General features: G+C 50.0%; 3 protein-coding genes across 7 annotated transcripts in view; all 3 read right to left on the bottom strand.

Annotated features, from left to right (window-relative positions):
- Positions 1-3,176, bottom strand: part of LOC144731323 (RNA-binding protein 10-like) — a 42,499-nt gene extending 39,323 nt beyond the window's left edge. For 2 of the 5 annotated variants that reach the window (XM_078612387.1, XM_078612389.1), the window contains exons 1-2: positions 2,996-3,175; positions 662-721 (exon numbers count right to left, since the gene is read on the bottom strand). In XM_078612387.1, the coding sequence (XP_078468513.1) occupies positions 662-721; positions 2,996-3,060 (125 nt within the window). In that variant the 5' untranslated portion in view covers positions 3,061-3,175. Of the gene's footprint in view, positions 1-661; positions 722-1,280; positions 1,381-2,995 lie in introns of all 5 variants that reach the window. The other 3 variants (XM_078612390.1, XM_078612391.1, XM_078612388.1) reach the window with 3 other exon arrangements.
- A 3,357-nt stretch (positions 3,177-6,533) lies between these two features.
- ZCCHC24 (zinc finger CCHC-type containing 24) lies at positions 6,534-13,514 on the bottom strand. The gene is made up of 4 exons (XM_078612386.1): positions 13,383-13,514; positions 12,109-12,306; positions 10,445-10,558; positions 6,534-7,625 (listed from the first exon to the last, which is right to left on the bottom strand). Exons 1-3 carry the CDS (start codon positions 13,392-13,394, stop codon positions 10,454-10,456), a joined length of 315 nt encoding a protein of 104 aa, XP_078468512.1. The 5' UTR covers positions 13,395-13,514; the 3' UTR covers positions 6,534-7,625; positions 10,445-10,453.
- Positions 7,641-8,963, bottom strand: LOC144731171 (uncharacterized; the record flags this gene model as incomplete). Its single annotated transcript, XM_078612136.1, has 1 exon — positions 7,641-8,963. A coding segment is annotated over one exon (1,296 nt), but the record flags the coding sequence as incomplete, so codon positions are not given.
- Positions 13,515-14,485: the final 971 nt, after the last annotated feature.

The raw sequence follows: 14,485 nt of genomic DNA, 5'->3' as shown, positions 1-14,485 counted from the left end.
TTCATCCTTCGAACCTGGCAGGCCGCCCTGGTTATTCCCGCGGGGTGTACCGACAATAGAATGCGTGCCGTCGTCTTCGCGGTAGATATTAAAGATCACCTGCCGTTATTCTAAACGCCTAGAGGCCAATTGTGTGCCGGTGTCACATGGCTCGATTAGTACGATACACTGCAAAACCGCTACCCCTGCATCTTGCCTGTGGCGAGATGTTATCTCCATCGCCTGGTATGCAGGAGGTCGTGGGTTCAATCCCGACCTTGACGCCTGCTGTATATGGGGTCTGCGTGTCTCTCTCTCTCTCTCTCATCATCATCATGACAGTGGCTAGGAGATGTAATCTCCCTCGCCTGGTAAGCAGGAGGTCGTGGGTTCAATCCCGACCCTGACGCCTGCTGTATATGGGGTCTGCGTGTCTCTCTCTCTCATCATCATCACGGTGGCTAAGAGATGTAATCTCCCTCGCCTGGTAAGCAGGAGGTCGTGGGTTCAATCCCGACCCTGACGCCGGCTGTATATGGGGTCTGCGTGTCTCTCTCTCTCATCATCATCACGGTGGCTAGGAGATGTAATCTCCCTCGCCTGGTAAGCAGGAGGTCGTGGGTTTGATCCCAACCCTGTCGCCTGCTGGATATTTGAACTATTAGGCTGCTTGTCCACTCACCCCATGTTGAAGTTCATTGTGCCAAGCGAACCACCTGAGACACAGGCGCCCACGTCTGGCCTGCGTGAGTTACAGACAAAAAAGTCAAAGATACATTAAGTTTCTCCAAGTCGGCGAGTACTGACATCAGTCTTGTGTTTTCTAACCTCCAGGCAAATCCATTAATACCCCACTAAAATAAAATGTATTACAAAGATGTGTTTTGTTACTTCAAAGCCTCTACCAAATCTCAAAACACGTACTCAACCCTTTCAAACTCTCCCCTCTGTAAAATGCAAAGCCATCGCTTGCACAAGACTCAACAGAGCAGCAATTAAACTAATTACATCGGTGCGCATGGCAAAAATATGCAGGCGCTAAACGCCAATAATCAAGTACAACAGCCTAGTCTTCCTCTTAAGTTTCAATTTGGAAAATAACCACATCTATTGGGCTAAGAGTCATTTGTATCAACCTTTAATTCGTGCATCTGATATTTTGCAAATATAAAAAAAATCTGATTTTATATTTATACTTGAGAAAAAAATAACAAACACATGAAACGAAAGCTTACGGTATTTTCACTAACATATGGTACAATTATCGTGGCCATTGTATCGTCGTAGGATAGACTGTATACCGTAGTATTATCGCCATATCATGGAAACCCTACACTCTGATTGTGTTGGGAGAAGCATTTCGTGCCTTCCTGCTACGACTGCCTTGTTCAACGTTGACATCTGTAAATCACGAGAAAAACCAATCGGAACAGACACAAATGTGCACGCCGGAAAAACCACAAGTTACAAACACACACATGTAGACAAAGTACAGAGCCTCAATTTAACACGGAGTAGGCTTTCGCGACCAATATTATCCATAATAACGTTTTTTTTGGGATAGATCGTGTAAATGTGTAGTTAACACACCACCACCCGACACAAATAATTATTAGCGAGGTTTATTATGAAAACAAAACGTGCCAATTAGTTACTGCTTTAGCACACCGGTGCGTTGGAGCGTAAACCCACAACATTTACAATGTGAGTACTGTGACGTTTCGCGTGTGATTACAACCAGCTTCATCAGGCGATTTGTCAGAATTGTTAAGTCCTGTTTCGGTTTTGTTTACATGACAAAAACCTTACTAGTTAGCTGTGTCGGGTGGTGGTGGGTTAACAACACATTTATATTTACGCGATCTAAACCAAACAATTACCTTCATTAAGCACAGAGCCTTTGTGCATAATATGAAAACCATCAGCGGTTCCAGAAGGAAGTGCATTATGAACGGAGTGCATTGCACAAATACTAATCTGCCTTGTTTTCGGTTATAAGCCTGCATTGAAGTGTTTAATAAAATACGCTTCTACATTAAATCCAACGCAGTCCCTTTTAACATTTGAAAGGAGCATTTGTTTCTTACTCAGTCAAGAGACAATTGTGGAAATTCCACATTCCTAAAACGTGGGAGGGGCTACTCCCTCCGCAGGACAGCTATAGCGGATTGACCACAAAAGTGCCATTCGTTTGATCTACCCAAGAGGAGTTAATTAATTGTCCTTTACGTTATTCGTGACTAACAGGTAAAGTGGATATTATGAGTCGTTTATTGACAGGCAGATTGTCCTTTCTTCATTAAACACGACTTTAATAGTCCTCTCGACAGGTATAAAACAAATCTAATAAGTTACACGCGACTTTTCGGGTCATAACCCTGTAAAATGGATATAGAATGGGCGACGTTTTGGGCAACGCGAGGCATCACAGAACTGTTCGATAACAGAACGTAATCGTTTACAACGGGGGGGCTTTACCCAGCCACCGGTGGAGATGGTGACGATACATTGTTTTATTGTTTTTGCTTTTAACGTATTAATTGCACAGGGCTCCTGCTCGAAACGTCGCCTATTGTATATTGCACCACGCAGCGTCACCATCATCACCCGCGTGTTCTCGACAGGCTGAGATAAGTCAATTAACATCGCTGTTAGCAACACGAGTAAAATTTTGTTGCAACAAAGTCGCACTTATGAGCTTATTGTTGCTAAATCGTTTAAATTCAGTCCAAGAATACAAAAGGCCTACCCGCTCGCTACGACAGAATTCAACCACTTAAAAGCACCGCGATCTCGTAGCGAGGCGTTTGTAACACGCGCGGGCGTTACTCGTTAAGGATTAGCGGGAAAAAAGTAACGCTTAGAATAAAAGCGTAAACATTTACAACGCTACGCGATTTATTCTCAAGGAGCGTTTAGCGCCGAAGTCTTCGCTAGGCCGTGCTAGGCCCAAGCCAGCCAACGAACGTTTAAAATTGTTTAAATGAACCACCCCTGTCGTTTAAAATTGAAATACCTTGGCGGACTCCACGAGGTAATGCGCTCGCTCGATTTATTTGCGACCAGTTTGGATGATTTCATTCACGAGTTACCAAAAAGAACGGCGACTGCGCGGCCGCGGACTCGCCCCTAACACCACTAACACCCCCAGCACTCCAAGATGGCAGCAGGGGGACCCAGAATGCATCGCGCTTCAATGACTACGAGCCGTGGTCTATCCACTGCTGGACGAGACGTCACCACGAGCCGTGACGTCACCACGAGCCGTGGTCTATCCACTACTGGGTGTGACGTCACCATGAGCCGTGGTCTATCCACTACTGGGTGTGACGTCACCATGAGCCGTGGTCTATCTACTGCTGGGTGTGACGTCACCATGAGCCGTGGTCTATCTACTGCTGGGTGTGACGTCACCACGAGCCGTGACGTCACCACAAGCCGTGGTCTATCCACTGCTGGGTGTGACGTCACCATTAGCCGTGGTCTATCTACTGCTGGGTGTGACGTCACCACGAGCCGTGGTCTATCCACTACTGGGTGTGACGTCACCACGAGCCGTGGTCTATCCACTACTGGGTGTGACGTCACCATGAGCCGTGGTCTATCTACTGCTGGGTGTGACGTCACCATGAGCCGTGGTCTATCCACTGCTGGACGAGACGTCACCACGAGCCGTGACGTCACCACGAGCCGTGGTCTATCCACTACTGGGTGTGACGTCACCATGAGCCGTGACGTCACCACAAGCCGTGGTCTATCCACTGCTGGGTGTGACGTCACCATTAGCCGTGGTCTATCTACTGCTGGGTGTGACGTCACCACGAGCCGTGGTCTATCCACTACTGGGTGTGACGTCACCACGAGCCGTGGTCTATCCACTACTGGGTGTGACGTCACCATGAGCCGTGGTCTATCCACTGCTGGACGAGACGTCACCACGAGCCGTGACATCACCACGAGCCGTGGTCTATCCACTGCTGGGTGTGACGTCACCATGAGCCGTGGTCTATCCACTACTGGGTGTGACGTCACCATGAGCCGTGACGTCACCACAAGCCGTGGTCTATCCACTGCTGGGTGTGACGTCACCATGAGCCGTGGTCTATCTACTGCTGGGTGATGGAATGCTGTTCCGTATTTCAAAAAAATTAACCTGAATAGGTAAATCAATTGACGTTTGTGTTTCTTCATAATCAGGCACTGTCTGTCCACTGCTGGATGAAGGTAACCCCCACATCGACATCATTCATCACGGTTCTACGATGTCACGATCAATTATCTTTGCACGTGAAAGTGGTCATTGTTCCTTCTCTCCATCATCAGTCTTGTCCGTCAGCCATCGTTTCTTCTTGGCGATGCGGCTTGTGCTCATCTGTGTTTTGTTTAAATATTACCCAAAGGTTTAAATATTACCCAAAGGTCATGGCCAAAGGTGAGGGTTGGAGCGTAGATCGACCTGTAAACCGAGAGCTTCGTTCGAGAGCTCAGCTCCCGCTTCACTACCACGTAACGGTGTAGCGCCCACAACACTGCGGATGCCGCACCGATCCCCCGGCTGATCTCCCACTTACCATCACTCGAGGTACTTAAACTCCTCCACTAAGGGCAGCTGTTCCCCCCTCACCTGGAGAACACAGTCCACCATATCTCAGGAATGAACCATGACCTCAAATTTGGAGGTGCTGGTCCTCATCCCAGCCACTTCACACTCGGCATCAAACCGTCCAAGTGCACGCTGAGATCACAGACTGAGGAGGCAAAGAGCACAACATCATCTGCAAAAATCCACGACGCCACCTCCATGCCCCCGTACTGAATAACTCTACATGCCTCGGCTGCGCCTTGATATCCTGTCCATGAAAATTGCAGGAATGGAGACAAAATGCACCCTTGGCAGAGTCCAACACCCACAGTGAACGACTTTGATTTCACACCAAGAATACGGACGCAGCTCTCACTCTGTGAATAGAGGGACTGGATAGCGCACCAAAGTAGCATCGGTACATCATACTCCAGCAGCACCTCCCACAAGACATTGTGGGGAACACGGTCAGGTGCCTTCTCCAAGTCTATAAAGCAGAGGTAGACTGGAGAAGCAAACTCCCATGACCCCTCAAATGTCTGTGAGAAGACAAAGAGCTGGTCCATTGTTCCATGACCATGATGGTATCTGCATTGTTCCTCCTGCATCTGAGGCTCGACCAACGGGCAGCGCCTCCTCTCCAGAACTCTGGCATAGGTTTTACCCGGAACGCTGAGGAATGAGATCTCTCTGTATTTAGAGCACACCCTCTGATCCTCTTTCTTAAAAATGGTAAACACAACCCAAGTTTGCCAATCCAGAGGTACTGTACCCGCCTTCCATGCAACATTGAAGCGGCGTGTTAACCACGATACTCCTACACTGCCCAGCGCTTTCAACAACTCTGGGCGAATCTCGTCCACTCCAGCAGCTTTGCCAATACAAAGGCCCTCGACCACCGCAGCGACTTCAGCAGCTGTGATGGATCCGACCCCCTGAGCTGTTTCCAGGGTTCCCTCCTGACAGGAGGGCATGTCCACCGAGTTGAGCTCCTCAAAATGTTCCTTCCACCTCTCGACTGTCTCCTTAGTTGAGTTCAATGTTACGTCGCCACCCTTACTGAGAACATCCTGGGCCACGTCCCATCGACCACTGATCAGGCGTCGGATGGTTTGCCAAACTCCTCCCACGCCCGGGCTTTCGCTTAAGTGACTGCTACCGCTGCCACCCTCCTGGCAAGCCGGTACCTCTCAATCGATTCGGGAGGCCTTTTTCCGAGCATAGCTCAGAAAGCCTCCTTCTTCAACTTGACAGCTTCCCTCACCACTGGTGTCCACCAGTGGGTCCTAGGGTTGCCGCCATGACAGGCACCAACTGCCTTCAGGCCACAGATTTTCGCAGCTGCATCGACAATTGAGGTCCTGAACATCGTCCACTCGGACTCAATGTCCATGACCTCCCCTGGAGTGTCAGATAGGTTTTCCCGGAGACGGAAGTTCAAATCTTTCTGCACTGGGTCTTCCGCCAGACATTCCCAGAAGACCCGCCACTATTCGTTGGGGCCTTCCACGTCTATCTGGTTGGTGCCCCAAGCATCAGATCCAACTTACCACCAGGTGGTGATCAGTTGACATCTCTGCCCCTCTCTTCACCTGAGTGTCCAGAACATATGGCCTTAGGTTCGATGATACAACTATAAAGTCAATCATTGACCTTCGGCCCAGGGTGCTCTGGTACCAAATCCACTTTTGAGCATCCTTGTGTTCGAACTTGGTGTTTGTTATTGACATTCCGTGACTCGTGCAGAATTCCAATAACATCTCACCATTCGGGTTGAGATCAGGGGGGCCTTTACTCCCCATAATCAACATTTATAAGATCATCTGACTGACATGAGCTGCATACTTAGGTGTAGTTTGTATATTGAAATCACAGTACTCATAGCAACACAGCTATGCTGGGGGTGGGAGCCTCTAGCAAGCATCATGCCACGAGGTATCCACCACAATCTCAGATCACACGTGAGAGGATATCGACAAGTAGGTTTATTTTAAAACGATGCTCAGTATCTTATAAACATGTACAATCACCTTTTGGCGTCATCTGGTCGAACACCATATGAGACTAGGCTCTAAAGAAAGCTGTCTCTGGTGTGGACCAATCAGTTTCAAAGACAATGCATAAATTATCAGAGTATTGTTTTTTGTTTGCATTTGACTGCAAGTATTGTGGTTAATGTAAGCATGATTCCTTGCAAAAGGTGTCAGTTTTGTTTTCAGAAAAAAGGGGAAAACCCCTATTAGTAATGTACAATCACCTTGGGTTTAAAATTCTCTCAGCACTCTTTTTAATCATCATATGTCCTTACCGCAAATAGCAATAATGCTACAGATGGTATTTTTGATTTATTGTTGCTTCAATTTGCAAGGAGCTTTAAATATCTCGACACGATTTGAAATCAATGTGAAAAGCGCTGATGAGTCGCGTTAATTTTGTGTTTGCTCGTGTTCGGCAAAGAAAAAAACGCTGCGATGCAGAAAGAGAAGTGAGCCCAGTGGCAAAAATTGAGATGCCACGTGCTCTGTGGGTGTGTTGAGGGCTTGAGGGGTTGGGGGCTCGGGCCTACGGTAGGGCTTTCTCTTTTCTTTCATGTAAATTAATAGCAGCAGATTAAAGGTGTAATTTTAGATTCGTTATCCGCTCGATTGTCAGTTCAGGACCAGAGTGGATCTCGTCCATAGGTAGAGTTTGACTTCCATATTTGGGTTGGGACGAGTGGGAAGGGGTTCGCTTTGTCCCTCACATTAGGACTCGGGGGCCATATCATTAATACTTTTTTTATCTTAATTGTAAACTACTGAGTGAAGACTGCAGGGGAAGTGGCGGCAGAGTGTTTACGATGGTGGTCGACGGTTTGGGATTCGGCCACGTGCCACTCGCAGGCTGCCCAAATCTTCGACGTGCCATTCTGCGCGTCGGGTGGGCCACGTTGGCCACGTGGGCCCGGGTCCTGATTCGTTTTGATTGGTCGACTCGGTGGTAGGCGCTGAAGCTGGTCCATGGCACCGTGAGCGTAGCCCCCCTCCCCAGCAGCGGCGCGCCATCGGTGTCATCCGCCGCTCCGCTAAAAAGTCCAGGAACGAGAGGACAAGTGAGAACGCCCCCCTTAAATATCCTGTCTCCCACAGGATTTCCTCAATTCGGTTTTACGAGTTTTTTTTTCGGTGGTGCCACTATGTGAGATGGAGGTCATGGTGTCACTGTGTGAGGTGGAGGTCGTGGTATCACTGTGTGAGATGGAGGTCGTGGTGTCACTGTGTGAGATTAAGGTCGTGGTGTCACTGTGTGAGGTGGAGGTCGTGGTATCACTGTGTGAGATGAAGGTCGTGGTGTCACTGTGTGAGATGGAGGTCGTGGTGTCACTGTGTGAGATGGAGGTCGTGGTATCACCGTGTGAGATGGAGGTCGTGGTATCACCGTGTGAGATGGAGGTCGTGGTATCACCGTGTGAGATGGAGGTCGTGGTGTCACTGTGTGAGATGGAGGTCGTGGTGTCACTGTGTGAGATGAAGGTTGTGGTATCACCGTGTGAGATGGAGGTCGTGGTGTCACTGTGTGAGATGGAGGTCGTGGTGTCACTGTGTGAGATGGAGGTCGTGGTGTCACCGTGTGAGATGGAGGTCGTAGTGTCACTGTGTGAGATGAAGGTCGTGGTGTCACTGTGTGAGATGGAGGTCGTGGTGTCACTGTGTGAGATGGAGGTCGTGGTGTCACTGTGTGAGATGGAGGTCGTGGTGTCACTGTATGAGATGGAGGTCGTGGTGTCACTGTGTGAGATGGAGGTCGTGGTGTCACTGTGTGAGATGGAGGTCGTGGTGTCACCGTGTGAGATTGAGGTCGTGGTGTCACCGTGTGAGATGGAGGTCGTGGTGTCACTGTGTGAGATGGAGGTCGTGGTGTCACCGTGTGAGATGGAGGTCGTGGTGTCACCGTGTGAGATGGAGGTCGTGGTGTCACTGTGTGAGATGGAGGTCGTGGTGTCACTGTATGAGATGGAGGTCGTGGTGTCACTGTGTGAGATGGAGGTCGTGGTGTCACTGTATGAGATGGAGGTCGTGGTGTCACTGTGTGAGATGAAGGTCGTGGTGTCACTGTGTGAGATGGAGGTCGTGGTGTCACTGTGTGAGATGAAGGTCGTGGTGTCACTGTGAGATGAAGGTCGTGGTGTCACTGTGTGAGATGAAGGTCGTGGTGTCACTGTGTGAGATGAAGGTCGTGGTGTCACCGTGTGAGATGGAGGTCGTGGTGTCACCGTGTGAGATGGAGGTCGTGGTGTCACCGTGTGAGATGGAGGTCGTGGTGTCACTGTGTGAGATGGAGGTCGTGGTGTCACCGTGTGAGATGGAGGCCGTGGTGTCACTGTGTGAGATGGAGGTCGTGGTGTCACCGTGTGAGTTGGATGCCCGTTCAAGGTTAAAGTTTATTTGGTGTAACCAGGTAAGAACTCAAGTGAACCAACAAAGATTCTCAAATGCGAGAGTAACCTGGGGGGGTGGGTGAGTGGGGTTCACCAAAATGCCAAAAGCAACGAGACGATAACAAATGCGCGTACTGCAACGAAGGGCGAATGAAAATTGGAGCAAAAAACACAACAAGCAATCGCTGGCCGAGTGCGAGGAGGAAGAGGAGGAGGGGATTGAGAGCCACCACGGCGTCGCTGCGGTGCCCCAAACGTCTCCTTCATCCCGCGTGCGAGTGTGAACGGTGGCTTACCCGGCTGGCAGAATTCACTCGGTTCAACACGCAGTAGATGGGCTTTTGCTACCAATATTATCCATCGTAGAGACTTTTTGGGTTAGATCGCGTGAATATAAACGTCCCAGTAAACCTGCCACCACCCGGCAGAGTTAATTTGTGAGATTTGTCACGTCAACAAAACATTACAATTCGTTACGAGTACACCGGTGTGTTGGAGAGTAAACCCACAATTATGAATTGTAAATGTTGTAGTGGGTTTACTCTCCAACACACAATCGGTTAGTGCTCGACTAGTAACACATTGGCACGTTTTGTTTACGTGACAAACCTTACTAATTTGGCTGTGTCGGGTGGTGGTGGCGGGTTTAACGACACATTTGATTTACGCGATCTAACCCCAAAAACCTTTATTATTAAGATTAACTTGGTCCAATCGTGGCCTACATTTTGTGCCTTTATTGCTGGTTGAACAACAGCCACTGTTGCCAGCCCATTCTGGGATCGTATTTTGCCCGTTGGCCCAACATTGGCGCACGTTTCGTCAGAAACCTCTCCCGGCACCCGTGCCGACCCGATGCTTCAGACATCGTTCGCCCAACTGCTGCACCTCCTTGCCCAATCTTCACTCGGCCTCAAATAATCAATCCAATGATTTTTTACGACATTTATTTTTTTCCCCAGCAAAGCCTCGCTGAATCCCAAGACTCTTATTTTAGGAGGGTGTCATTCTTCAGCGTTCACGGGACGTAAACAGGTTTTCTTATTTTTGCCGGCATGTTGGCAAAAATGTGGGACAACGACGCATGGCGCGAGTGACCCGCCCCTTTCTTCGAGCATCTTCACAACTTCTACGGCCGAAGTGTTCACCAGAGGCGGCCCGGGGCTCGAGCCGCGGGGACGCTGCGATGAGCAGCACACCGCTGGGGAGCGGCGACGAAGGCCACGTGGCCACGGGGAGTGAATGTCAACACTGGGAGGGGGGGGGCATCCGCTCTGAATGGGTGCCCTGAGGGGAGGCTTGCAACAGTGGAATTTTGTTCTGAATGCTGGCAACAAAAACTTGAATGACGTCCCATCGTTGTGTGCGTGTGTGTGTAGCTCCTCAAACGCGTCTCACGATCGCCACTAACACCCGGTCCCCCCCCCTCCGCCTCGTCCTCCTCTCTGAGAAGCGAGGATGCTTACCAGGTGCTTCTAAACGCAGCTGTGTCCCAACTTCTTGCACATCTCGCACAGGTGAGAGGGGTGCTGCTTTCTCGGGTCCAGCGTGTTCTCACTGTCCGGCATATTCAGGGGATCCTGCACAAGAAGGTGGGGCAACACTGAGACAGATGTGGACAATGATAAACTAGAATCAACATTCCCCCCCACCTCCCCCTGATTCAGTTGACACGATTTGGAGTTGGGATTCGATTCAAAGGTCGCTTGATGACTGGGGGGTCGTTGCAGAGACATGCGCCCCACATTTGTTGCGTTACAGTCGCATCGCTTTCTTTTTACGTCACGCGATTTTGAAACGGCGCGTTCGATTGACACTTTTATTTGTTAACCGCACGTGGTCATTGCAATAACGAGCTCCTCAAGCGCGTGGGCTACGGTGCAGGCAGCGCGCGTGTGCGAGCTCGTCATCAGTCGGGCGGCAAGGTGGAGTCGCGCTGCTGCCTGAGGTGCGGCAGCAGCAGCAGCAGCAGCGGCAGCAGCAGCGCCGAGTGCTGGCAGCGGCGCCAGGCAGCTGCACTTTGTCTTGTGCACCCATTTGCCGACCAAATATGTCTGGTAATCATCTCGCCAACTTGTTAAAAAACAAATATCTCTTGTTTTAATTACTTTTGAGCAATTTTCTTTCTTGAAAAAGTCTGTTGCTATCTTTACTACACATACGGTAGTTTTGCAAATACGACGTGTTGCTGTGACCAGTGACATATGTTGACGTAAGAACCAGGTGTCGATAGCGTGCTCTCCCTAACCCCCACGATTTAATTTATTTGTCATGGGAAAATTACTACTTAAATAACTATGGAAATTACTACTTGAATTACTATGAAAATTACTACTTGAATTACTATGACAATTACTAGTTAAATTTACTATGAAAATTACTATGACAATTACGATGAAAATTACTACTTAAATTACTATGAAATTGTTACGATGAATACTATGAAAATTACGACTTAAAGTACTATGAAAATTACTATGATAATGACTATGAAAACTACGTTTAATGTACGCGACTTTTAAGTTGCGCCACAGAATGCTCTTCCATTCAATGGCACAGTCACTACTTTGGCGGTTCAGTCAAACTTAAGGACGTGCATAATCATACTAAATAAATAAATAATGCGCTGCGCCGGCCAGTTGACCGTACGTGGCGCACCCTCCCTCCCTCAGCACGGGTTGGGGAGTGGAAAAGGCCCGGCCCGGTTCAAGTATTACTCAGCACTCGTGTGAGCTGTGACCAAGAAATCTCACTTTCTATGATATTGTGATCATGATTATGACGAAGATCTGTGATGACCCGATGGAGATCTCAAACACGGTGTTTGCTCATCTCTCCACATGGCCTCGTGAACGAGCGCCGTCAGTTGGTGGCTATTTGACGTATTGGGGCCTTTGGTCTTGTTCTCCGCACACAAACAACAATAACAACCCCACCCGCCCCCCAAAAACAAACTCGGTTCGTCGGATTAAAAACTCCGGAGTGCGTGAACCACCACCACCACCACCGCCGCCACCGCCGCCGCCACCGCCACCACCGCCGCCACCACCGCCACCACCGCCACCGCCACAACCGCCGCGTGCGTCACCGCTCGCGATGAGAACCCACAGGAAGCTGCCCCCCCCCGCACCTGCTTGTAAGGGTACACGTTGATGATGCACTTTTCGCATTTCTGCCCCGTGTTGGCCCAGGAGGACGCGCTCATCCACATGCGATTGCACTGGGGGCACTGGAACGTGCCAAAGCAACGGTTTTTTCCCTGGTACGGGGTGAGAAGTTTGCCCGAGGAAGTCTTCTGTTGGGGGCCATGGTGGCGACATTGACGACCCTGGAGAAAGGGGGGGAAAGCACAAACACACGCACAGACACAACCTCGACATCGCCTCTTGGCTTTATGCACTGCCGACACGTAACGTCTTCCACGTGTCGTTTGAAAAGTGTCCAAAGAAATATGAAAATAAAACAAATGATCGTTGGCACAGTTTCAAAGCTTCCTGATGTTGTTGATTTGTTTGTTGTTTTTTTGTTTTGTTCACGCATCGAACGTTCAATGTGCGGCTGCTCCCTGAAACGCATCACAGCGGGCGAGCAAGATGTCACTGCACGACGATGCGTGGTCCCTGCTCTTACCCGCAAATTCCCATGCACATTTAAAGGAATAGGCCTTTCACGAGCAAATATTATTAAGTGGAATTGATTATTCTTTTTGGGGGGTAAAATATTGTGTGTGTCGTGTGTTGTTCATCCTCCTCCACCCAACGGATCCAATTAACAGTAAAGTTGTCACGTGATAAGTGAAAGTGACAACAACCGCTTGGGAGCGATCGGCACGCGACCGCCAATTAACAATTGCAGCAAAAATTGACATCCCCGAACATCCTTGCAAACGAAATGTTCCACGCCAAGGGATTATCTATGCGAAAATGTTGCACTAAATATTTAACTAAATATTCAATTCAATATATAGTTCAATATATAGTTTAAGTGCCGAGGTCAGGAGTCGGGAAAAAAACATTATTAAACAGACTTTTTTTTTATTCGGCAATTATTAATGAGGGTCACGGAGCGGTCCCTTAAAGAGCCACGACATGCGGCCCCAGAGCCACTGACCTAGGTGGTGTGAGATGGAGGTCGTGGTGCCACTGTGTGAGATGGAGGTCGTGGTGTCACTGTGTGAGATGGATGCCCGTGTGGTTAGTTTGTGTAGCCAGGCGAGAACTCATGAGAACTAAGAGTCTTAAATTGCGAGAGTGAGGAGGGGGGGTCACCATAAAAACCAAAAGCAACGACACGAAAACAAATGTGCGTACATAACAATGAAGGGCGACGAGAAATCGAATAGGCAGCGGAGCAAAACAAACACAACGAGCAATCACTTCGGAGAAGACTCGCAAGGAAGATCACCTGTGAGGCCATGGCTTGCGCGCCGCTTGTCGTGGAGAGGAGGAGTGGAGCCGGCGGGGTGGAGTGAGACTCACGACTGCGATGCGAGTGGTAGGATGGGCGCAGCGGTATTTATAGAGCGGCGCGGGGAGTCACCACACTTTCTTGCTGAGCCGAGGCGTCACTTCTCGGAACGACACTTGCGCACCGACACACACACCGACACACACACACACCGACACACACACACACCGACACACAACAACCGCCATTCGCCACTAAGTGGCGGTGACGCCACCACAACGCTTGCGCCAGGCCATGTGCACCTTGAGGCCACGTGAAGTGTCGAACGCCCGCTGGCAGGAGGTCACGGGGCAGACCCAGATGCCACGGGTCGACTGACCGAGATGACACACACACACCGACACACACAGATCAAAGATCCCCCGTATAGCCTTAATAGACTGTAGGGGCAAGTGCTGTTAGCGAGCACCTATAAAGGCCAGAACGGTACACGAGGGGGGTGGGTGGCCAGCACCACGCCCGACCGCCTTTGTCTCCCTAGTGGCAATGTTTACACACCGCACCAGGTACTCATTTGAGGCTGAGTTGACCTAGGGGAGGCCCGGGACCGGTTCAGATAATCGTCACTGGTGTTGGCCGTGAGCGGGAATCAACTCCTCATCTTTAAACAAAACAATTAATCTAAACGGAATTTATTTCTACCACAGCCTTCTAGCTGTTCATCCTTCACTACAAAACTTCGGAGCGCTTTTCAACGACTCGGTGTTCTCATCGGCAGAGTCGGGATTTGTGTTGCTGCTGCTGCTGCTTCAATCGATGCTGGCGAACGACCGCAGGTCGACAGGCGGGACCCCACCGCCCCTCGGTCGCTCACGGCAAGGAGACCCCGCGGGGATCGATTGCAGACGGCGTCACTTCACGGCAAGACGAGGCCGCGTGCCGTCCACGCTGCTGACGGGTGGGGCGGCCACGGCGTCATTTAGCAGAAGCGGAGACGAACGCCGTCCATGGGTGCGCAATGGGTGGTGGGCCATGACGCCCACAGTTGTTCTGGTCCACAGCCCGCTGCCGCCTGCTTGGGGCAATGGGACAGGGAAACG

The sequence above is a fragment of the Lampetra planeri genome, chromosome 38 (genome assembly GCF_965212315.1).
Source record: "Lampetra planeri chromosome 38, kcLamPlan1.2.h2, whole genome shotgun sequence".
In the NCBI taxonomy this organism is placed as follows: Eukaryota; Metazoa; Chordata; class Hyperoartia; order Petromyzontiformes; family Petromyzontidae; genus Lampetra; species Lampetra planeri.
This window is presented reverse-complemented; position numbering and strand designations above follow the sequence as displayed.